This window comes from Silurus meridionalis, chromosome 13 (genome assembly GCF_014805685.1).
Source record: "Silurus meridionalis isolate SWU-2019-XX chromosome 13, ASM1480568v1, whole genome shotgun sequence".
NCBI classification, from domain to species: Eukaryota; Metazoa; Chordata; class Actinopteri; order Siluriformes; family Siluridae; genus Silurus; species Silurus meridionalis.
Window position 1 is genome coordinate 248,685 of NC_060896.1, and position 25,520 is coordinate 274,204.

The 25,520-nt window shown below is 43.8% G+C and overlaps 2 protein-coding genes across 3 annotated transcripts in view; one reads left to right on the forward strand and one right to left on the reverse strand.

Moving 5' to 3' along the window:
* slc24a5 (solute carrier family 24 member 5) overlaps nt 1-363 on the forward strand; it is an 8,983-nt gene extending 8,620 nt beyond the window's left edge. For both annotated transcript variants that reach the window (XM_046864568.1, XM_046864567.1), the window contains one exon: nt 1-363. This exon is cut by the window's left edge and continues 146 nt beyond it. In XM_046864568.1, coding sequence (XP_046720524.1) covers nt 1-177 — 177 coding nt within the window. In that variant the 3' untranslated portion in view covers nt 178-363.
* Nucleotides 364-2,493: 2,130 nt separating this feature from the next.
* myef2 (myelin expression factor 2) lies at nt 2,494-23,698 on the reverse strand. Its single transcript, XM_046864749.1, has 20 exons — nt 23,314-23,698; nt 20,676-20,713; nt 17,267-17,509; nt 9,557-9,687; nt 8,612-8,820; nt 8,106-8,158; nt 7,596-7,603; nt 7,380-7,473; nt 7,037-7,234; nt 6,731-6,884; nt 6,330-6,379; nt 6,122-6,182; nt 5,834-5,932; nt 5,653-5,694; nt 5,392-5,478; nt 5,222-5,317; nt 5,065-5,127; nt 4,718-4,881; nt 4,502-4,553; nt 2,494-2,929 (listed from the first exon to the last, which is right to left on the reverse strand). Exons 1-20 carry the CDS (start codon nt 23,696-23,698, stop codon nt 2,766-2,768), a joined length of 2,391 nt encoding a protein of 796 aa, XP_046720705.1. The 3' UTR covers nt 2,494-2,765.
* Nucleotides 23,699-25,520: the final 1,822 nt, after the last annotated feature.

The following is a 25,520-nucleotide window of genomic DNA, read 5'->3' on the forward strand; positions in this document are numbered from 1 at the left end:
TGCTCGCTCCTTGTCTCCATCCTCATCCTCTTCATCGCCACTTATATAAATGGCTGGAAGTTGGACAGGAAACTCGGTGCTGCCTGTTTAATCATCTACATCGTCTTCGCCACGCTGTCCATCCTGTACGAGCTCGGGATCATCGGTAACAATCCGATCCGCTCCTGTGGCGTCTAACTGACCTCAGATAAGACCCTGGAACACTGCACCTCAAAAACTACAGCATGGAGGACTTCTGATCTCAGATCAACATCAACATTAATGATTGCATCTACCAAATCATTTATTTAAAATCACTGACCTCAGATTAGCTGCTGAACCTGCACACACACACACACACACACACACACACACACACACACACACACACACACAACCTCAACACACAGAGTGGTTAGGTGAGTGCAGAAGTGAGATTGCTTGAATTGTTCTCCAACGATCATCATACACGAGTTGTTGCTCGGTTTCAACATTTTCGAGGGGGTTAAGCTCATTGACATTTGGCAGATGCCCTTATCCTGCTCAGTTGTAAGTCGCTCTGGATAAGGGCATCTGCCAAATGTCATAAATATAAATGTAGACATCTCTATGGCAGATTTCCCCGGTTTCATGCAGAATTTCATGTTCTCTAATCATAATCTTGTGGTTCACATGCCACCAGCTGTGTTTCTCTCTGCTCCCTATTATAGTGCTGCCAGAAACTTGTCACAAAATTAGGCGAGGAGCCGTGCAGAGCTCCTGCAGCACCATCGCGACCGTCCATACTCAGCATTCTCCTACTGATATACCCCATGTCCAAACCATCTCAATCTCACCTCCCTCAACTTGTCTCCAAAACGTCCTACATGCGCTGTCCCTCTAATAAACTCATTTCTAATCCTGTCCATCATCTTCACTCCCAACGAACATCTCAACATCTTCAGCTCTGCTACCTCCAGCTCCACCTCCTGTCTTTTACTCAATGCCACTGCCTCTAATCCATACATCATCTCAGGTCTCACCACAGTCCTATAAACTTCCCCTTTCACTCTCACAGATACTCTTCTATCACAAATCACTCCTGCTATCACTCTTCTCCACCCACTCCACCCTGCCTGCACTCTTTTCTTCACTTTCCAACACTGCCATTTCCATTCTTTTAACAAAATCTACCACCATCTGCCCTCCCACATTCCTCTCCTTAAGACCATACACCTACCATCACCTCCTCATCACCTCTGTTCCCTTCACCTACATACCCATTAAAGTCTGCACCAATCACCAATCTTTCATTCCTAGGTTCACCTTCTACCACTTCATCTAACTCACTCCAGAATTTTACCATTAAACTGGTAACTCTCAGAATAACAAACTTATTTCGGCTGCTTCCATTAGGCGTCTTCACAGCATCATCCATCTCCATACCCCCCTGTCATTTATCATCCCTTCAACTTCCAGCTTCACGTTCATCACCCTATCAGAAACTCTCTTCACCTCCACTACACTCTTACTGTACTCTTCTTTCAGAATCCCCCCTACACCATTTCTCTTTCCATCCACACCATGATAGAACAGTTTAAACACCTCCAATGTTCCTGCTCTTACTCCCTTTCCACTTGGTCTCCTGAACACACAACATCTCTACCTTTCTCCTCTCCATCATATCAGCTCCCTCTCTCCCTTTACCAGTCATAGTACCAACATTTAAAGTACCAACCCGAAACTCCACTCTTCTCCACTTCTCCTTTCCCTGCCGTCTCTGTAGACGTCTTCCTCCTCTCCTTCAACCAACAGTAGCACAATTTACACCGGTACCCTGTTGTTAACGATACCTGTGGTGGTCGTTGGTAACCCGGGCCTCGACCGATCCGGTATGAAATTCTGATTTCTGATACACATATTTGATTTGACGCATGTTTTACGCTGGATCTCCTTTATAACACAAACCTCCACATTTATCCAGACTTGAGACCAACACTGAGAGTCACCTGACTTGCAGCACTAATGACTGGGTTGAAAGAACTACAACACCAGGGGGAAAAAAACAAGCAAAACATTCTTAAGTGCTGCAGGAGCATTTCAATGAGCATTAGAGGAGTGTTACATGTACATGAGAAAATTAAGACCTGTTGAAAATTACAGAAGATTCAGAACCAGAACAGTGAATTTAAAAGGTTTTAAGGCCCAAAATTTTGAGTTTGAGATTTTAGACTCAGAGAAAACACTGAGAATTCATTAATGTTCCATCAAAACCTCATTACACAACCTCAGCTGAAACAGTACTCAGGGTAAACCTGTGCGTGTGTGTAGGCAACACTTAACAGTGTAGCTGTGAAGATCCAAACACAACGTCTGTATTACAAGAGAAACCCTGAGAGGAACTGCATTTACTCACGCTGCAACAGAGACGTCACTGCACACAACCTTCAGCTCAGACGGAGAAGCTGAGCCATGCTGACCTGGAGGCTCCACACCTCCTGGTCAGTTACTGAAGGAGTTTAATCAGACAGGGCAGAACTTAAAAATTAAAAAGTTTATTTTATTTCTTGTTCAGATAAACAGGTGATGCACAAATTAAAAATAAGTTTACAAAAGAAATAAACATTTGTATAAACAATATCTACGAGTCAGGTCTGATGATCATTTGTAGTGTGTGTGTGTGTGTGTGTGTGTGTGTATGCATACTCATGCAAAAAAAAAAAAAAAAACGTTTCTAAAACAAAACAAAAGCTCAAAGGGAATGAATGTGGACCGTGGGATGTGGCGAGGGGTGTGTGCACGTGTGTTCAGGCGTTACGGTCGAGGCGCACGTCCACCTCTCGACCATTAATTTTGGTTCCGTTCATCATCCTGCAGGCCTGCTCAGCACTTTCTGGGGAGTCAAAGCGCACCGTCCCACAGCCCTTAGACTTCCCGTTCTCCATCTTTATCTCTGCATACATCACCTGACCTGGAAAACACACACACTTTATGAGGAAGTCTGGTGTGTCAGAAGTATGTAAGGGTGGTGCAGGACATGTATGAGGACAATGGGGCAAAAGGACACTGGACAGAAATTTTGCTCATCGGCCCAAAAACCAGTACACAGAAGCTCCAGCATCTCAACCTATTTTATGAGTTGCTCAGTAGCTCCTAGTCTGGTTCCTCTCAAGGTTTCTTCCTCATTCATCTAAGGGAGTTTTTCCTTGCCACAGTCTCCATGGCTGCTCATCAGGGATAAACACACACTATTCAGCTTAACTCTTGATTTCTGTAAAGCTGCTTTGAGACAATGTCTGTTGTAAAAAGCGCAATAGAAATAAAGTTTATTTAACCACTGCTTCACAAATCAAGAACAGCTACAAGGCACAATCACGTCCACCGTTCGGGAAATCGGACCATGCTGCCAACTTCCTCATGCCTGTATACAAACAAAGGCTAAAACAGGAAGCTCCGGTTCTGAGGTAGGTCACGTGCTGGACTGACCAATCGGTGGCCTCTCTTCAGGAAGCGTTGGATGTCCCAGACACAGCTCTGATTATGTTAACATGTTTACAGGAAGCGGTTGTGGGAGTCATCAGGAAACTTGCAGATGACACGGTACAGAAAACTATCCGCTCCGCTGCCTACAACACGGGGCTCGACATCGGGTACATGGACGAGTACAACGCTGCAGAAAAAGGAAATTATGCAAAAATGCTGTTTGCAGACTACAGTTCAGCTTTCATGGGACTCAGCCTGCCGCTGTGTTAATAGATCTCCAACTTCCTGACAGACAGAACACAAGCCGTACAGGTGGACAAACTGAGCCCCTGCTGTACACACTGTACACACATGACTGCGTGGCCACTTCCATCTCCACCACCATTATCAAGTTTGCTGACGACACTGTTGTGGTGGGCCTGATCTCCAATAACAATGAAACGGCCTACCTACAGAAGATTAAAAACCCAGAGAGATGGTGCCAGGAGAAGAACCTTCTCCTGAACGCCAGCAAGACCAAGGAGTTGATAGTGGATAAAGCAGCACAAAGCAGCACAAAGCAGGAGCGGTCATACCAACCACTACACATCAACGGCTCTCCAGTGGAGAGAGTGGACAGTCTCGGTACTTGGGTGTTCACATCACACTTGGTGTGATCTTGGTCCTGACACTAAGGACAATCACTAAATCACTTTAATTTGTACTTTCAATATCTGCTAAATGCATCCATGTATATACACTTTTTTCTAGCTTATACTTTATCAACTTTATTTTTTGATCTTTAAATTCTATTCCTTTTTTATGCTTAAATGTTGGACAGTTGTACAAGCATTTCACTGCAGGTTTGGACATGTGCAAAATCAGTAGGAGAATGCTGAGGATGGAGCCACCAGGAAGATGTGGTGAGAGAAGACATGCAGGTAGTTGGTTTAAAAGAGGCAGATGTAGAGGACAGTAGTATGGAGACAGATGATCTACTGTGGTGACCCCTAATAGGAGCAGCCAAAAGAAGACACATGCACATTTCAAGAGTTCTAGATTTTAAGAAACACCCACTCACCACAATGGCTGAACTTCTCCTTAAGCTTCTGCCATGTGAGGTCATATGAAAGCTGTGTGAAAAAAGATCATAATCATAATTACACACACACACACACACACACACACACACACACACACACACACACACACACACACACACACACACACACACACACACACACACACACACACACACAGAGATGTAAATGCAGTTAGTGAAATCACAGGTACTCACATTTCTTACAAATATCTGACATCCTCCCTTTGACCCCACCCCTCTGTCTCCGCCCATGTGACCCGAGCTGCCTCCGAACTGGCCAAAGCTGCGACTCATTTCCATATTCCCGCCCATTCTGTCAAATCCACTCATCCGGTCCATTCCCATGCTACCCATACCTCCTACAGGAGAGAGAGAGAGAGAGAGAGAAACATTCATATTTAACATTGTATCACCTAAGGAACTTTATCTCTTTTTTTTAAGCCAGAAGAGTCACTTTAATCTCAAGTTGTAGATCAGCAGTGTAAATCAAATAATTACATCATCTTGTGTGTGTGTGTGTGTGTGTGTGTGTGTGTGTGTACCTAATCCTGTCCCCATTGGGCCCATGCCCGAGTTTCCAATTCCTCCTCCGTAACCTCCCATTCCTCCAACAACGGAGAGAAAAACATCACATTAGACATAAATATGTGCACGAGTGTGTGTGTGTGTGTGTGTGTGTGTGTGTGTGTGTGCACTTACCCAGTCCCCCAAACGAATCTCCAAAGGATCTGTTCATGCCTAGATCACTGCGTCCAAAATCCCGATCCATCATCCCCATACCGGACCTGTACATATCTAACACATACACACAAAAATCAGAGCTCTGAGACGGGAAATGTGTGTGCCATGTGAGAATAAGAGTGTCTTACCTCCCATCCTGCCCATGGCAGTCATGTCTCTACCTCCAAATCCACCAACCCCAACACCATCCATTCCTCCAAATCCTCCACCCATTCCTGCCACACACACACACACACACACACACACACACACACACACACACACACACACACACACACACACACACACACACACACACACACACACACACACGTGAAGATAGAGACAGACAGAGGTGAAGAAAGATAGAATAAAATGAATAATAAATGACAAAAGGAGTTGTGTTTTACCTCCCATTCTGTTCATTCCTCCAAAGCCACCTCCATCCATCCCTGAGGAGGAGAGGAGGGAATGAAAGTGGAGAGGAATGAAGATAAAAGAACAAGCTTTATGTTTCTAGACAAGTGCAGGTATGCGTTAACAATTTGCTCTGACAGCAGAACTGAGTGGAGTGTGTGCACACATACTGACCTCCAGGACCCATGGAGCCCATTCCTCCTCCACTCAGACGGTTGGTGTTGATTGGCTGTCCACCAGGACCCAGACCCATGCCGATACCACCCAGACCTCCTGTAACACACACCCCCAAGGGTAAAACATCAATTACAAAGGCAATGGGGTGTAGAGAGCGCAGTCATGTGATTACAGGTACGTTATGGTCATGTAACTGGTGTGGGTCAGTCTGATAATGAACACTACAGTGCGTGTGTGCGCACGTCAGAACAGACCACACACTGATCATCTCCAACACACACTTACTTGGCAACTGAGGGGCTTTATCAATGGAGCAGAAATCATCAGGGGGCAAAGACTTATCATCCTGTAAGAGAGCAAACACACACACACCACTGCAGTAAAAACCGAGTAAAGAAACAGCTCTGAAAGTGGATCATATACATTAGGGGACACACACACACACACACACACACACACACACACACACAGATAGAACAGATAATTCTCTTACCATTTTAACGTGCATCTGTCTGTCAAACAGCATCTGACCATTAAACATGGCTGCATCACAATTAAGGAGAACAGGAAGTGAGGTCACATCTATCTACACCTATAATAATACTCAAACCTTCAAGATTGAGATTTTCCTTTAATGGTAAACCAAAGCAAACTCAATTAAAATTATTTTATTTTATTTATTAGAGGAAACTCAATTTGCCTCTAGAGGCCGTTTTCAGTGAAAGCGGATCGGAAGCTGGAAAATATATCAGTACTATTTTCGCTGAAAGATCCAGCGATCAACTATCGGTGCCGAAGAACAGACAAGATAGATTAATCAGTCCACCTCTACTGGTGAAACTTTAGGTAAATGTTAAAACACCTTCAGTTTGATGGTGCGTGTGTATAGGATACAGATGGCCTGCACGGCCTCCAGTGACTGTTCAAAGGTAACCGTTCCCATTCCTCTGCTTTTCCCATCTTTATCTTCCTTCACATCAGCTCTCTTCACCACTCCAGCCATGCTGAAGACCTCCTTCAATTTCTTCCAGCCTACCTTAAAGTCCAGCTACACACACACACACACACAGAAAACCTGAACAATAATTCAGGTAATACCTGAAGAGAGCTGGTGTGTGAACAGGAACATCACTGCACGTTCTGAGCCCACACCCTGATACATAACTAACTAGAGAGAGAAAGCAGCAGAAACGTGCTCACGTTAGCGACAAACACGGTAGAACCGAGTCGGCCATGCTGAAGAGCGCTGATGATGTCATGGGGAATGTTTGGATTGTTGGAGATCGAGGGGGGTAGGTTAACCTGTCCTGGACCACCATCATGCCCCCTGCCCCCAGGGTATCCACTTCCCCCTCCCCCTCGCTGTAACACACGCCGAGCATGCTCTCCATCAGGATCCTGAAACACACACACACACACACACACACACACACACACACACACACACACACACACACACACACGCGTCATGACTCTACAGGATACGTCACTTCAGCACAGCAGGTCAGGGTGGTGTAATGTTCACACTCCACCTGTTACACACCTCTTTAATGTTCAGGGGTCGGCCATTAAGATCGTGTTTGTTCATCATCTCCATTGCTTTCTTTACAAACTCCTCATCTTTGAACTCAACCACCCTACAAACACAAACAACAATAATTACACCCAGACAGAGTTTCCGTGGCGACTTCACACTGCATATCAGCTCAGCTTTTCATACAAAGTGTATTTATTTACAATTAGAAAGTATGGTACTTACCCACAGCCCTGTCAGCAGCGTACACACACACGCACCCGGTGTTGGAGAGGAGCACACACAGACAGCGTTAGTACAACACACACAATGTGCATATCAACGAAGAATAAAATGTTCATGATCTCGGGAATTATATTAAACACAGAGATGGACACCACAGCTGAACACTGAAGCACATTATCACAAAGCAGTGCACGTTTTCTGAAGAATAATAGAAATAGATCAATAAATCTCTGTAATTTCCTCTTTATGTACACATTCAGGCGCTTAATTCTCAATAAAACACCACATCCAATCAGCAGGTTTGTCTCTCAGGCCAAACAGAAAGCCACCAATTAAAAGAGTACAGCCATGGAAATATGATAATGAAGAGCTAGGGTCAAAACAAAACCATGTCCAAGTCTTTATCAGTAATAGATCAGACATTTATCCAACGCATAAAGAGCTGTGTGTTCCAGTCACGGTGCTACACATGAGAGAAGAAGCCGAGATCACAGCCTCTACTGCACTTACCCTGGACTTTCCTTCAGCATCCTTAAACAGCTCCACGTATGTAACCTCACCAACTACATGAGACATACAAGAGGGGAAATACCAAGAAACACAAACACACATACACACACACACACAATGCATTTAAAAACACAACAGCACCACAGCGCTGGGACTCTTCACACTACGGCTAGAGAAACCCACATTATAATCACATCAGAGCAACCATCTGAGTCCAGACCTCCTCCCAGCGTAATGTACAGTACTCCACACAAAACACACACACTCCAGCAGATACACACACAACCACTGTTATAAAGGAACCATCTCATAGAACCAAATAAAGATCAGATTCATCACGTTCATCTCTGAACTGTTTAACACACACATCCGTTCAAGATTTCATACCAATACAGTGTTACACTCCTTCACAAAGGAACAGAGAAGCCTGTCCACACGTGCATGAGTGTGTGTGTGTGTGTGTGTGTGAGAGAAGTGTGTGCGACTCTAATTGTGGTGTGTGTTACCTTTCTCTCTCATTAGATCTTTAATTGCCTGCCACTTCATATCGTACGGAATGTTGCTGATGAACACACGGTTGCGCTGAGACGCCTTCTTGTCTCCCGAACCACCGTGTCTCTCCTTATATGGGTGAAAACGACTGGACTTCCGGCCCCCGGTCTTCTCCTTCCCCTCTGGCTTGTCCCTCTGGTTCTCCTCTGTATCGCTTCCCACACTGAGGATAAACAGTAATGAAGGCACTGCACATCAGCTATAAACACACCAACGACGCCTTAGAGCTATGCGCATGCGCACAACAGCCCCCTGAGTACCCAGTGACTCCATCCAGGAAATACCACGTTTTACCTACACATATACAACAAAAACCATTAATGTGTAATGTTGTACATACGGTGAGAAATAACTAAATGGGTAGCGAAATTAAAACAGCTCCGTGTTCCGTGGATTTGCTGGAACACATTCGATTATAATCCCTCAACATTTTAATCCACATCCGTATTATTGCAGGGCCCGCCCCCTGCACTGTTATTGGTCAGTTTAAGCCGCGTTAAACCTAATGACCGATGATTTGACCAATGAGGAACGTTATTCATAAGCATATGGTACCTTAACAACCAAGCAGGACGTAGGGGGCGGAGTTTACTGAATACCGGCGGAGGGAAAAAAAAAACAATGCGTAACTGTTAGCTAGCATCCATTGTAACCTAGCCTATAAGCAATGCTAATTATGCTAACAATAAAACCATTATATTTCGCTTTCTTTTTAATGATAACTATTATTTCTGCTCCACTCGAAGCCTGAGTCCGCCTCAGTCTGCATGCGCCGCCCGGTTTCTGTTTATTTCGGGCGCGAGCTGCGCGGATCGCCTCAGCCACCCCCCCCTATATTTTTTGTTAGCATAATGCTAACATTATCCCGAGTTCGGGAGCGAGGTGAAGGTGAGCGTTACGTTTTGACGCCGTTCGTGTCGTCTTGCGGCGTCTCGGCATCCTCTTGGAGGGGAGACGCGACCGAATTCCTCCTGTTTGACCTCGTCTCCGAGCTCGGTGTTGTTCTCAGCCATGACTCCTGCTGCACAGTTCATCCTGTTCACTCACACTGAGTCTGCGCAGTACAGCACCGCTGCGACGCGTTTTCCCGCCACGAGATCTCGCGCTCAGGTATCGCGAGACTGTTTTTCTGCGCGCGAACGCCACAGCATTAAATCCCAAACGTCACGTGTTGCCATGGAGACATGACTGTCAATCATCATGTCTTGAGGATGATTTCCTCTATAATGAGTGTTTAATGGAGTTACAGTCTGTGTGTACAGGATCAGATTACAGAACATCACCCCCAACACCCCCAACACTACCTTATATGGAGTTGTGTGGGCCAATCAGATGAGCAAAAAACATCATTTATAATCAGTGTTGTGCTCGTTACTAAAAAATAGTAACTAGTTACAGTTACTCGTTACTTGATTCAAAAAGTAACTCAGTTACTTTGTTGATTATTTACACCAAAAAGTAATGTGTTACTGTAAAAAGTAACTTTTTAGTTCCTTTTTTAAAGAACCTTCTTTAATGTTCTCATTAATGCCCTTTTATGTGTTATGATCCACAAACACAAAACTGACTTAAACACAAAGTCATTTATAAACACTATTTTATTAAAGTCAGAGCAGCAGACACTGAACATATCACAAGCATTTCTGAAATAAAGAACAAAACAAGCTGAATAATATATTTACAATCAAACACTAAAGTGGCTTCTGCTGTTGTGTTGAGCTCTTAAACATGTTCCTTTCACAGCTGAAGTATGAAAACTATCAACAATGTAGAACAGAACAACGGGTTAGCGCATAGCTTCTAGCTCCTCAGGCATGGAGGTCCTGGAGGAGCTTCAACAGATTGGAGTTGCTGTTTATCACAGTAGATACGAGCTTCGAACCAGAAACACACAACTTACATTTGACTAAAAAGTTTTTGTCTTTATGCTCAACTAAAGTGAAATAATGATCATATTTCCACTTTGAGAAACTCATCTTGCTCTCGCCTCGACTCGCCATTACTGCCGCACAGACCTGAATAAACAGAGACACGCCCACAGTGCGTCTTCTTCCTGTTTACAGAGGGTAATCCGGTAATCCACCAATCCTACCAATCTCTGCTGTAAGCAGGTCAGACTGTAGGCTACACTTCAGCCCAAATTCATTAATTTAATACAGTAATGGGTAATGCACCATACGCTAACGGTAACGAAGTTACTTTATTTTTAAAAGTAACGCGTTACAGTATTAGTTACTGTCAAAAGTAACGCGTTACTGCCCAACACTGTTTATAATAATAACTTAACATAACTTCTATCCAGTATACACACACACACACACACACACACACACACACACACACTCACACACACAAACCTGCTGCAGATTTTACTTACATTTCTAGCCAATAACATTACACACTCAAGCCGAGTGATACACAATCATCTGCTGAATAAATAAATGTAAGAGAAACCCCCATGGGTAAGAGTTATTTCAGTATAAAAGTAATAAATGTGTGTGTGTGTGTGTGTGTGTGTGTGTTGTTGAATAATTTTAATGCTTTACTAAAGAAATTCCCAATAACTCAATAATCTCAATCAAATCTAATTTTATTGGTCACATACACATACATACAGAGTACGACATGCAGTGAAATGCTTTTTACGACTGTCCGGCATGAGGGAATAGGATTGGGGGAAAAAATAAAACAAAGAAAAAAGAAGGCAAATAAATAAAAACAATCAACTATGCAAAATATAAAAATATATAAAGATAAAAAAAAATATATATATATATATATATATATATATATATATATATATATATATATATATATATATATATATATACAGGAGTGCAGAATTATTAGGCAAGTTGTATTTTTGAGGATTAATTTTATTTGAGGATTAATTTGAACAACAACCATGTTCTCAATGAACACAAAAACTCATTAATATCAAAGCTGAATATTTTTGGAAGTAGTTTTAGTTTTAGCTATTTTAGGGGATATCTGTGTGTGCAGGTGACTATTACTGTGCATAATTATTAGGCAACAACAAAAACAAATTCATACCCATTTCAATTATTTATTTTTACCAGTGAAACCAATATAACATCTCAACATTCACAAATATACATTTCTGACATTCAAAACCAAACAAAACAAATCAGTGACCAATATAGCCACCTTTCTTTGCAAGGACACTCAAAAGCCTGCCATCCATGGATTCTGTCAGTGTTTTGATCTGTTCACCATCAACATTGCGTGCAGCAGCAACCACAACCTCCCAGACACTGTTCAGAGAGGTGTACTGTTTTCCTCCTTGTAAATCGCACATTTGATGATGGACCACAGGTTCTCAATGGGGTTCAGATCAGGTGAACAAGGAGGCCATATCATTAGATTTTCTTCTTTTATACCCTTTCTTGCCAGCCACGCTGTGGAGTACTTGGGCGTGTGTGATGGAGCATTGTCCTGCATGAAAATCATGTTTTTCTTGAAGGATGCAGACTTCTTCCTGTACCACTGCTTGAAGAAGGTGTCTTCCAGAAACTGGCAGTAGGACTGGGAGTTCAGCTTGACTCCATCCTCAACCCGAAAAGGCCCCACAAGCTCATCTTTGATGATACCAGCCCAAACCAGTACTCCACCTCCACCTTGCTGGCGTCTGAGTCGGACTGGAGCTCTCTGCCCTTTACCAATCCAGCCACGGGCCCATCCATCTGGCCCATCAAGACTCACTCTCATTTCATCAGTCCATAAAACCTTAGAAAAATCAGTCTTGAGATATTTCTTGGCCCAGTCTTGACGTTTCAGCTTGTGTGTCTTGTTCAGTGGTGGTCGACTTTCTGCCTTTCTTACCTTGGCCATGTCTCTGAGTATTGCACACCTTGTGCTTTTGGGCACTCAGTGATGTTGCAGCTCTGAAATATGGCCAAACTGGTGGCAAGTGGCATCTTGGCAGCTGCACGCTTGACTTTTCTCAGTTCACGGGCAGTTATTTTGCGCCTTGGTTTTCCACGCTTCTTGCGACCCTGTCGACTATTTTGAATGAAACGCTTGATTGTTCGATGATCACGCTTCAGAAGCTTGGCTATTTTAAGACTGCTGCATCCCTCTGCAATATATCTCACTATTTTTGACTTTTCTGAGCCTGTCAAGTCCTTCTTTTGACCCATTTTGCCAAAGGAAAGGAAGTTGCCTAATAATTATGCACACCTGATATAGGGTGTTGATGTCATTAGACCACACCCCTTCTCATTACAGAGATGCACATCACCTAATATGCTTAATTGGTAGTAGGCTTTCCAGCCTATACAGCTTGGAGTAAGACAACATGCATAACGAGGATGATGTGGTCAAAATACTCATTTGCCTAATAATTCTGCACTCCCTGTATATATATATATATATATATATATATACATAGGAAAATTGTATATACAGGGTATGCTTATGTACAGTAAACAGTAATCACATAAGGTGGTTGATGTGATTGTCCTTAAGGTGAACGTGTGCGGTAAGGTGTGGTATAAGTGAACGTGTGCGGTATGGTATGGTATAAAGTGAACGTGTGCGGTATGGTGTGGTATAATTGAACGGTGCGGTATGGTGTGGAACAATTGAACATGCGGTATGGTGTGGTATAATTGAACGTGTGCGGCATGGTGTGGAACAATTGAACATGTGCGGTATGGTGTGGTATAAGTGAACGTGTGCGGTATGGTGTGGTATAATTGAACGTGTGCGGTATGGCGTGGAACAATTGAACGTGTGCGGTATGGTGTGGTATAATTGAACGTGTGCGGTATGGTGTGGTATAATTGAACGTGTGCGGTATGGTGTGGTATAATTGAACGTGTGCCGTATGGCGTGGTGTAAGTGAACGTGTGCGGCATGGCATGGTATAAGTGAGCGTGCGGTATGGCGTGGTATAAGTGAATGTGTGCGGTATGGTGTGGAACAATTGAACATGTGCGGTATGGTGTGGTATAATTGAACGTGTGCGGCATGGTGTGGAACAATTGAACATGTGCGGTATGGTGTGGTATAAGTGAACGTGTGCGGTATGGTGTGGTATAATTGAGCGTGTGCGGTATGGCGTGGAACAATTGAGCGTGTGCGGTATGGTGTGGTATAATTGAGCGTATGCGGTATGGTGTGGTATAATTGAGCGTGCGGTATGGTGTGGTACAATTGAGCGTGTGCCATATGGCGTGGTGTAAGTGAGCGTGTGCGGCATGGCGTGGTATAAGTGAGCGTGCGGTATGGCGTGGTATAAGTGAATGTGTGCGGTATGGTGTGGTATAATTGAGCGTGTGCGGTAGGTGTGGTATAATTGAACGTGTGCCGTATGGCGTGGTGTAAGTGAACGTGTGCGGCATGGCATGGTATAAGTGAACGTGTGCGGTATGGCGTGGTATAAGTGAATGTGTGCGGTATGGTGTGGAACAATTGAACATGTGCGGTATGGTGTGGTATAATTGAACGTGTGCGGCATGGTGTGGAACAATTGAACATGTGCGGTATGGTGTGGTATAATTGAACGTGTGCGGTATGGTGTGGTATAATTGAACGTGTGCGGTATGGCGTGGAACAATTGAACGTGCGGTATGGTGTGGTATAATTGAACGTGCGGTATGGTGTGGAACAATTGAACATGCGGTATGGTGTGGTACAATTGAACGTGTGCCATATGGCGTGGTGTAAGTGAACGTGTGCGGCATGGCGTGGTATAAGTGAACGTGTGCGGTATGGCGTGGTATAAGTGAATGTGTGCGGTATGGTGTGGTATAATTAAACGTGTGCGGTAAGGTGTGGTATAATTGAACGTGTGCCGTATGGCGTGGTGTAAGTGAACGTGTGCGGTATGGCATGGTACAAGTGAACGTGTGCGGTATGGCGTGGTATAAGTTAATGTGTGCGGTATGGTGTGGTATAATTGAACGTGTGCGGTATGGTGTGGTATAATTGAACGTGTGCCGTATGGTGTGGTATAATTGAACGTGTGCTGTATGGTGTGGTATAATTGAACATGTGCCGTATGGCGTGGTATAATTGAACGTGTGCCGTATGGTGTGGTATAATTGAACGTGTGCTGTATGGTGTGGTATAATTGAACATGTGCCGTATGGCGTGGTATAAGTGAACGTGTGCGGTGTGGTGTGGTATAAGTGAACGTGTGCGGTATGGTGTGGTATAAGTGAACGTGTGCGGTATGGCGTGGTAGAAGTGAACGTGTGAGGTATGGTGTGGTATAAAGTGCACTGTGACGTGCAAGTCTACAGTTAAAGTAACTGTCCAGGGTTTAAAGTGTTGTAGTGCGAAAAGAATTAAAAATAAAATTTTTGCAGAAGTGTGATGATGGAGAGAGTGACCAGCGTTTAGATCTAGTTTTTAGATCCTGGGTGTTTCCTGGTTTCAAACTTTGAATAGCCTGCGGAAAGAAGCTCTTCCTCATTCTCTCTGTGTTCGCTTTCAGGGGCAGGCGTTTCCCTGAACAAAGAAAAGAGTCCATTGTTGGGATTGCTGAGGTCTTTCATAATCTTCCTAACACCGCGTGCTGTAGATGTCCTGCAGGTCAGGGAGCTCGGTGTGGATGGTACATTCAGCTGACCGCACCACCCTCTGGAGGGCTCGCCTGTCCTGCATGGTGCTGTTCCCGAACCAGGAAGTGATGCTACCCGTCAGAACGCTCTCAATGGTGCAGGTGTAGAAAGTCTTTAGCACCTGAGAGGATAGTTTAAAGTCCCTTAAGCGTCTCAGATGGTACGCTGCCGGGCTTCTTCACCAGGGTGTTGGTATGACCTAGGTGATGTGAACACCTAGGTACCGGAAACTGTCCACTCTCTCCACTAGAGTCCCGCTGATGTTTAGCGGTTGGTATGACCGCTCCTGCTTCGTGCTGAAGTCCACAATCAACTCCTTAGTCTTGCTGACGTTCAAGAGAAGGTTGTTCTCCTGGCACTATCTCTTTGGTTTAGGTTTTTAATCTCCTGTAGGTAGGCCGTTTCATCGTTTTTGGAGATCAGACCCACCACAACAGTGTCGTCAGCAAACTTGATGATGGTGGTGGAGTTGGAAGTGGCCACACAGTTGTATGTGTACAGTGAGTACAGCAGGGGGCTCAGAACACAACCCTGGGGAGCTCCAGTGCTGAGGGTGAGGGAGAATGAGGTATGTTTTCCCGCCCGTACGGCTTGTGTTCTGTCTGTCTGGAAGTTGGAGATCCATTGACACAGCGGCAGGCTGAGTCCCAGGACCTCCAACTTAGAGGTGAGTGTGAAGGGAATTATGGTGTTAAATGCTGAACTGTAGTCCACAAACAGCATCTTTGTATAATTCCCATTTCTTTGGTCCAGGTGGCTCATCATGGTGTGGAGGAGATAAGCAACGGCGTCCTCAGTAGAACGTACTGACGGTATGCAAACTGTAGTTGGTCCAGTGTGTCTGGTAGTGAGGCAGTGATGAAGTCTCTGAACAGTCTCTCGAAGCACTTCATCACTACTGAGGTCAAGGCTACAGGGCGGTAGTCGTTAAGGCAGGTGGGCTGGGGTTTCTTCGGGACAGGTGGACTGTTTAAAAAATGAGGGGACAACAGATTGTTCCAGTGAGAGGTTGAATATCTCAGTAAACACTGGTGCTAGCTGGTCAGAGCAGGCTTTCAGAACCCGACCTATGATGCCATCTGGACTTGCTGCCGTCCTGGTATTCACTCTCTTGAATCTCTCACACAAATTAATTCAATTCATGTTTATTTGTATTTAATAATGAACATCGTCTCAGAGAAGCTTTACACAGATAATGTGGTGATAAAAATGAAGATGTTCTTTATAAGTGTAAGTTTGTCCCTGATGAACAAGTCGGTGGCGACTGTGGTGAAGGAAAAACTCCCTGAGATGCAGAAGGAAGAAACCTTGAGAGGAACCAGACTCAAGAGGGAACCTCATCCTCATCTGGGTGCCACTGAATGTCCATTTATTACAGATAGATGATAGATGATAGAGATAGATAGATAGATAGATAGATAGATAGATAGAGAGAGAGAGAGAGAGAGAGAGAGAGTGAGAGAGAACATTCATATTTAACATTTTATCACCTAAGGAACTTTTCTCTCTTTTCTCTCTTTTTTTTAAGCCAGGTGAGTCACTTTCATCATGATTGTCATAATCAGCATTTAGTGTTATTTCGTTTTTTCTGCTCAGGTATTTTCTCCTGCCCAAAAATAAAATTCCTCAGTGGCACATAAACCTGTTTCCCCTGACATACTTTATACCAAGAATAAAACACTGAAGAGTAAAAGTCACATTAAAGGAACTTAAAATATGTTTTAAAAGCACAAACAGTGACTGTAACCTGAAGCAGTGAGTAAAAGTGTGAAAAACAGTTTCTCTCTGTGAATAGAACGGACCGTCCTGTAGAACATCAGAGTTTAAAATAAAAGAGTTCACAGAGATGATGAAGTGTAAAATCCTCCACTGGAGATTTTTTGGTTAATGGTGATTTGTACAGTGTCTCCACTCTGGTTTAATATCATCATTAAAACCAAGAACATTTCTCCACTGGGGGTCCACCCTCCCACTCAGTTTATTCTTATTTAAAACCACTGTCAGTGTCCCAAAGTTCACCTCCCCTTTACCCCTGCACTCCAGGAGGGGGCGCTCACATGTCGAGGTCAGGAGCAATGTCCAGCTGGGGAAATGGTTCTTCCTCCTCAGCTGAACACACTCCTCTGCTGTTAGTGTGGACCTCCAGCGATGTAGGAGCTGGTTAGCGATGCAGAGGGACCTGAGTCCCATACCTGCTGCTAGGTCTGCTCCTTGTGTCAGGTCTGTCCCTGCGATGTTCACCAGCTCACGGAGTCTTGCAATCTTTGAGGAGATCAGAGCTCTGGACAGTGATCTCTTACAGATCTCTCACACAACTCTTACAGATCTCTTACTAAAATCCTCCCTTTAGTGTTTATCTGTGTGTGTGTGTGTGTGTGTGTGTGTGTGTGTGTTTCTCTTAAGAAGAACTGCCATGTTTCTTCATTTCATTCAGTAGCTTATCACTCTTTAAGGACGGGTTTATTTCAAGGTAGCAGAACTCAAAATTGTTCTGGGAGGTTACTGATATTCTTGTCACATTTCAGAGGAGCTAAAGAGATGTGTGTGGGTGTCTGTGTGTGTTTGTGTGCGTGTGTGTGTGTGTGTGTGTGTGTGTGTGTGTGTGTGTATGTGTGTGTGTGTGAGAGAGAGAGAGAGAGAGAGAGAGAGAGAGAGAGAGAAAGAAAGAGGAGAGGTGGTTGCAACAGCAACAGGTTCAATATCTTGAAGACTGAAATAACATGTGAGTGAAATAACAACACACATACACATAACACACATCTCTCTCTCTCTCTACCCCACCTTCGCTCTCTCTTTGTCTATCTCTGTCTCTCTCTCTCTCTCTCTCTCTCTCTCTCTCTCTCTCTCTCTCTCTCTCTCTCTCTCTCTACCCCACCTTCGCTCTCTCTTTGTCTATCTCTGTCTCTCTCTCTCTCTCTCTCTCTCTCTCTCTCTGTGTCTCTCAGAGCTGTGATGGTGTAATGAAAATATCGATTATCTCCTCATTTGACTGTCTGGTTTTCTCCTCTGCCTGGTTTTCTTCCAGATGCTCGATGACAGCGTGGAATCAGTCGCCATGCAACAGGTACAGCAGTGCCGCTGTGTTTTCTCTCTCTTTTTGTCTCCCATTAGCTGTTTGGGTGAAGAGATTTGGAATAGTATGGAGACAATCAGCTGATGGTCAGTGACAGATTCCATGTCTGGGATTGTCATGTTGTTTTTTTGCTACACTGAATTTACTGAATACGCACGATTAGCATCAGATCTGGCCTGGTGATCAGAGCTGAGAAAGAGAAAGAGAGATGGAGAAAGAGAGACAGAGAGGGAGAGAGAGAGAGAGAGAGAGATTAATCCAAAATAAGAAAACACATATATCTGATAGAGTCAGAGCCAGGGTCAGGGTCAGAGTCAGCCTGTACAGGTGATTACATTACTGTCATCATACACTGAATGTAATGATAAGGTCCTGCTGCTGCCTGATGGGAGGAAAAACATCACATCCATATTTGTGATTATTATCCAGCAATAAGTTAATCTCAGAAAGTATATTCCTAATGAATGCATTCACTGAACAGAGTCAAGTCAAGTCAGGTTTATTTCTTTTGTGCTTTTCACAACAGACACTGTCTCAAAGCAGCTTTACACAAATCAACAGTTAAGGTGAATGGTGTGTGTTTATCCCTGATGAGCAGCCATGGCTACTGTGGCAAGGAAAAACTCCCTTAGATGTTATGAGGAAGAAACCTTGAGAGGAACCAGACTCAAAAGGGGAACCTCATCCTCATTTGGGTGACATCAAGAGTTTGATCATAAATCTTTCTACAATACAGAACACTGAAGAGTGAGAACGAACTTGAGTCCCGGAGTATAAGATTATAGGTAATGATCTTTCTACAGTCTTTGGTATAAAAGTAGGAGCTACTGAGCTCAATATTTGTGATCATCACAGATCCAGCATCAGCTTCTCCATGCCAGAGCCTTTAAACACTCCAGGAGGTCCAATGTCCAAACTCCACACATGTAACGGGATCCAATTGGCACTGGTACGTCTCTAGATGGTTCAGGATGTTTGCGAGTTCGGCATCTACTTCTTTAAAGGTCCATAATCTTTATAAGGTGGGACGTGACTGGAGCTGGAGCAACCTCAGGAAGCCTCGGGATGGGGAGAGAAAGAGAAGCAGTGGGGAGGAATTAGCGTAGCTGCTGTTCATGATATTAACAGCACAAGTTGATAATGTGATGTGATCAGATGTTCTGGAGCACAAGGTTATGATGTGATGTGTGTTATGTGTAGGCTTTGCTAAAAAGATATGTTTTTAATCTGCACTTAAACTGGGTGAGTGTGTCTGAACCCCGAACACTGTCAGGAAGACTATTCCAGAGTTTAGGAGCTAAATGTGAAAATGCTCTACCACCTTTAGTGGACTTTGCTCTTCTTGGAACTACTAGAAGCCCAGAGTTTTGAGATCTCAGGAGCGTGACGGATTGTAGCGTGTTAGAAGACTGGAGAGATACATGGAGCCAAACCATTTAATGCTTTATAAGTAAGTAGCAGTAGTTTGTAATCTATTCAAACTTAACAGGAAGCCAATGTAGGGATAAGAAGATTGGAGTTATATGATCATATTTTCTTGACCTAGTAAGAACTCTTGCTGCTGCATTCTAAACTAACTGAAGCTTGTTTATTAATGATGCAGGACATCCACCTAGTAATACATTACAATAGTACTAGAGAGAGGCTGGGACAGGGACAGGAAAAAGGCTAAGACAGCAACAGGGACAGCAAAAAGGCTGAGACAGGGACAGAGACTGGAAAAAGACTGAGACAGAGACTGCAAAAAGACTATGACCAGGACAGAGCCTGGAAAAAGACTGAGACAGGGACTTCAACAAGACTAAAACAGGGACAGAGACTGGAAAAAGACTGAGACAGGGACTGCAACAAGACTGAGACAGGGACAGAGACTGGACAAAAACTAAGACAGGGAAAGAGACTGGAAAAAGACTGGGGCAGGGACTGGAGAAAGGATGAGACAGGGACTGGGAAAAGTATGAGACAAGGACAGAAAAAAAGCTAATAAAGGAAAAGAGGGTAAAACAAGATTAAGACAGGGACAAGGACTGAAAAAAGGGCTGAGACAGGGACAGGGACTAAGAATTGACCAGGACATAGAGAGGAATTGTAATAAATCATGGCTAAGAAGAGGACAGGGCTTGGACTTGGATTAAGATACTGTAGAAACTTCTAATTAGGGGTTGAGACAAGGTCTAGGACTTAAAAGAGGTAAAAACAAAGATTGGAACTGGATTGGATGCTTATATGTGCACTGGGAATGGATCAAAGGCTGGGACAGGTAATGTAGCTGTATAAGTAAGAGAGACAGAGACCGAGACTGGGGCTGGCCTTGACATGCGATTAAGGACAGAAGCTAAAACAGTAAGGACAGACCTCCAACTGATGATCCAGTGTTATTTGTGGAAGTTTAGCTGAAGGATAAACACAAAACACAAAAAAGTATTGGGACACGTAGCCAGAAGATTGGAATGCGCTTCCCATTCCACATTTAACAGTTTGGAGAAGAAACACATCTTCTTCTTTCGGCTTCTCCCATTAGGGGTCTCCAGGGATCATCTGTCTCCATACCCCTCTGTCCTCCACATCTGCTTATTTCAAAATACCTGCATGTCTTCCCTCACCACATCCATAAACCTCCTCCTTGACCTTCCACTTTACCTTCTTCCTGGTGGCTCCATCCTCAGCATTCTCCTACTGATGTACCACATGTCCCTCCTCTGTACATGTCCAAACCATCTCAATCTCACCTCCCTCACCTTGTCTCCAAAATCTCCAAAAACTCATTTCTAATCCTGTCCATCGTCGTCACTCCCAACGAACATCTCAACATCTTCAGCTCTGCTACCTCCAGCTCCACCTCCTGTCTTTTACTCAATGCCACTGTCTCTAAACCATACAACAACCTAGGTCTCACCACAGTCCTATAAACATTCCCTTTCACTCTCACAGACACTCTTCTATCACAAATCACTCCTGCTATCACTCTTCTCCACCCACTCCACCCTGCCTGCACACTTTTCTTCACTTCTCTAACACTCTCCAATACTTTACACTGTTGACCCCAGGTACCTGAACTTCTCCACCACTTCTCCCTGCAACTGCACCCCTCCACTGCCCTCCCTCTCATTCACACACATGTACTCTGTCTTACTCCAACTGACTTTCATTCCCCTTCTCTCCAGCGTGGACCTCCACCTCTCCAGGCTCTTCTCAACCTGCTCCCTACTCTCACCACAAATCATAATATCATCCATATAGTCCAGGGAGACTCCCGTCTGACCTCGTCCGTCAACCTGTCCAACACCACTGCAAACAGGAAAGGGCTCAGGGCCAATCCTTGATACAGTTCCACCTCCACCTTGAACCAGTCTGTCGTTCCTACTGCACACTTTACTGCTGTCACACTGTCCTCATACATGTCCTGCACCACCCTCACATACTTCTCTGACACACCAGACTTCCTCATACAATACCACAACTCCTCTCTCCACCCTGTCGTACACTTTCTCTAAATCAACAAACACACAATCAACTCCTTCTGACCTTCTCTATACTTCTCCATCAACATTCTCAAAACAAATAATGCGTCTGTGGTGCTCTTCCTCGGCATGAAACCATACTGTTGCTCACAGATGGTCACCTCTTCTCTCAGCCTGGCTTCCACTACTCTTTCCCATAACTTCATGGTGTGACTGATCAACTTAATTCCCCTGTAGTTACTGCAGGCCTGCACATCTCCCTTATTCTTAAAGATCAGTACCAGCACACCCCTTCTCTATTCCTCAGGCATTTTCTCACCTTCCAGTATCTTGTTGTACAACCTGGTTGAAAACGCCACTGTATCTTTGCTTAAAAACTCTCCATGCATCTACCGGTATGTCATCTGGTCGAACAGATTTTCCACTCTTTATTCTCTTAATAGCTGCTCTCACTTCCTCCTTACTAATCCTATCCACTTTCTGCTTCACATCTCCACATCATCCAACCTTCTCTCTCTCTCATTTTCCTCCTTCATCAGCTGCTCAAAATATTCCCTCCAACACACTCTTCTCACTAGTTAACACACCTCCATCTCCATCCTTTATTGCTCTAACTTGCAGCACATCCTTCCCAGCTCGGTTTCTCTGCCAACCTCTTTCACCTTCTGCTCTCCTGCACTTCCTCATTCCACCACCATGTTTCTTTGTCTTCTTTTTATTTCCAGATGTCACACATAGTACCTTTCTAGCTTTCTCCCTCATCACTTCTGCAGTAGTTTACACAAGTCATTTTGAATGCCAGAGGTTATAACATTGACCTGTTAATTATATATAGAATAATGGATAAAATAAAGAAAGAAATAAACAGATATAAATAAAATCAATGACAGTTAAATTCTGGGGGAGGGGTGTGTGAGATCATTTAGCCCAGTTCTGGTGCATAGTGTAGTTTTTCCTCTTTTACATAACACAGGGTTATTCTCCACAACACCACACAGCCTCAAACACCTTCACATCCCCCAGACTCTTATACAAAAAAAAAAAGATCCTTGATTTCGTCAGTCTGGGGAACATTCTGATTGTCATAATCAGCATTTTGTGTTATTTAGTTTTTTCTGCTCAGGTATTTGGCCATTTTCTCCTGCACAAAAATAAAATTAATCAGTTGGCACATAAACCTGTTTCTCCTGACATACTTAATACCAAGAATAAAACACTGAAGAGTAAAAGTCACATTAAAGGAACTTAAAATACATTTTAAAAAAACAAACAGTGACTGTAACCTTAAACAGTGAGTAAAAGTGTGAAAAACAGTTTTTCTCTGTGAATAGAACGGACCGTCCTGTAGAACATTAGAGTTCACAGAGATATTGAAGTGTAAAATCCTCCACTGGAGATCGGCAGATTTTTTGGTTAATGGTGTTTTGTACAGTGTCTCCACTCTAGTTTATTATCATCATTAAAACTAAGAACATTTCTCCACTGGGGGTCCACCCTCCCACTCAGTTTATTCTTATTTAAAACCTTAACACAGGCCCTGTAGAGCAGCTTCCCCATCACTGTCCTGAAGTTCATCTCCCCTTTACCCCTGCACTTCAGGAGGGGGCTCTCACACCCGTCAAGGTCAGGAGCGATGTCCAGCAGGGCAGAGGGTTGCACCTCTGCAAGACCGCTCTTGCCGATTTTATAGTCCTTCAGCTCAACATGCTCCTCTGCTGTTAGTGTAGACCTCCAGTGGTGTAGGAGCTGGTAAGCGATGCACAGGGACTGGAATCCTATACGTATCCTATAGATGAACCAGCCCTTGCCCCCCTTCCTCCTTGGGCAGATGGAGGAATCCTGTGCAGACCATCCCAGAAAAAGTCGACGAGCGTTGCCTGGATGTTTGCTAGCAAGTATGGCGGCAAATCCATACATGCCAGCTTATGCCGAAGAAACGACACTGCCAGGTTGTTGATCACCAGCATTTGCCCCCTGTAGGACATCTTTGGAACCAGCTGCTTCCACCTGCTCAGTCCACCTTTGTTGTGGTCTGCAGTGACTTCCATATTTTACTTAAAAACTCATTACTCCCCAGGTAGACACTCAAATATTTAAAACCAACTCCATTCCACACCTGGCCTCCTGGGAGTGTCGGCTTCCCACCTCCCCTCTCCCTGACTAAAACTGATTCACTTCCCTAGTTAACCTTTGCTGTCAATAAAAACTCAAAGTCCTTTAAAACATCAATTATGATATTTACATCAGTCTGGGATTCCAGCGTTACAGCTACAGCCACAGCATCTGCATACGCTGACAGGTAGAGTGAAGCATTGGTGTGTGGAATATTAAAACCAGAATGATGACTTCTCAGATTGATTATAAGAGGTTTAATTTAAAAAATGTACAGCATTCCTGACAGTGAACAGCCTTGTCTACCAGTGGCAGGCCGTGCATTTGGTACCTGGGCATTCAGTGAGTATGTACCCAACTTAATCCACCTCTTAATACCACCATATCACATCGCAATTATAGAAACCATCAATACAATACCAAAACGCAATATAACAATTTGTGGTATTACAGAGAGACATTTCACATATGGAGGTAAAAACTATTTTACTAAAGCAACAAACCCAGTTAAGCCTCCAAACCTCTATACTACAACCACAACTGTGCACCTTCATCCAAAATCCAACCTACTCACCAGAGTTGCAGACTCATAATTTGCAACACCCCTCAGAGGCTGTAATCCAGTGGTACCGCTCGTATTCACTGGTCAGGAAGTGGAAAACAAACCCTTTCCTGGGCTGAGACACGCTAGCTAGCTTCGGGGTCGGATGACCTTCTCACCATGTGTAGCTTTTCTTGAAAATGAATTTTTAAGTATGTCTGAGACCGAATAAATTTTTCTTTCTCCGTAGGCATAAAAAAGTCTAACTCAGATGAATTAATACACACGTGTTTTACCAGTCGAACTTGACTGTAACAGTTTCCCTCTGACCAACCAATCAGAGGATGGAAAAATGCTGACGCTTTTCTGGGCCAGTGAGCTGCCCTGTGAGGAGAATCTGAAATCTGACTGGTTAAAGAAACAGACCTGTTGCTAATAGAAACTATGGTAAAAAGGCCAGCAGTACAGACTTTGAAGGCTCTGGGCAGATTAGATTGACATGGCAGCACATAGAGGCTGAAATCTGATTGGACAAAAAATCTAACATCCACAAACACGTATTGGAGCAGTGCAGCCGAGAGAAACACTACGACATGAAGAGAAGAAACTGATGGAAATAAATTAATACAATTTCATGGAAAAATATAAGAATTTAGGATGTAAATGTAGGTCAGTGCTTCTGATAGTGTAGGAGAAGGCTTTGATGATCCTGAAGGCCCACCACTGCTCAGTAGTTGTATTTTATAATCAGTGTAAGATGTAATTGGGAGCAGTGTAGATGATTAAAACAGGGCTGATGTGCTCATATTTTCTAGATCTAGTGAGGACTCTTGCTGCTGCATTCTGAACTAACTGAAACTTATTTCTGCACTTACTCCAACACCCAGACAGTAAAGCGTTACAGTAGTCTAATCTAGAAGTAACAAAAGCATCTACTAGTTTTTCTGCATCCTGTAACGACATCATATTTCTAATTTTAGCAATATTTCTAAGGTGAAAGAAGTAGATCCTGGTGACATTATTCACGTGAGCCTCAAAGGAAAGACTTGGGTCAATAATCACACCAAGGTCTTTGACTGCTGTACA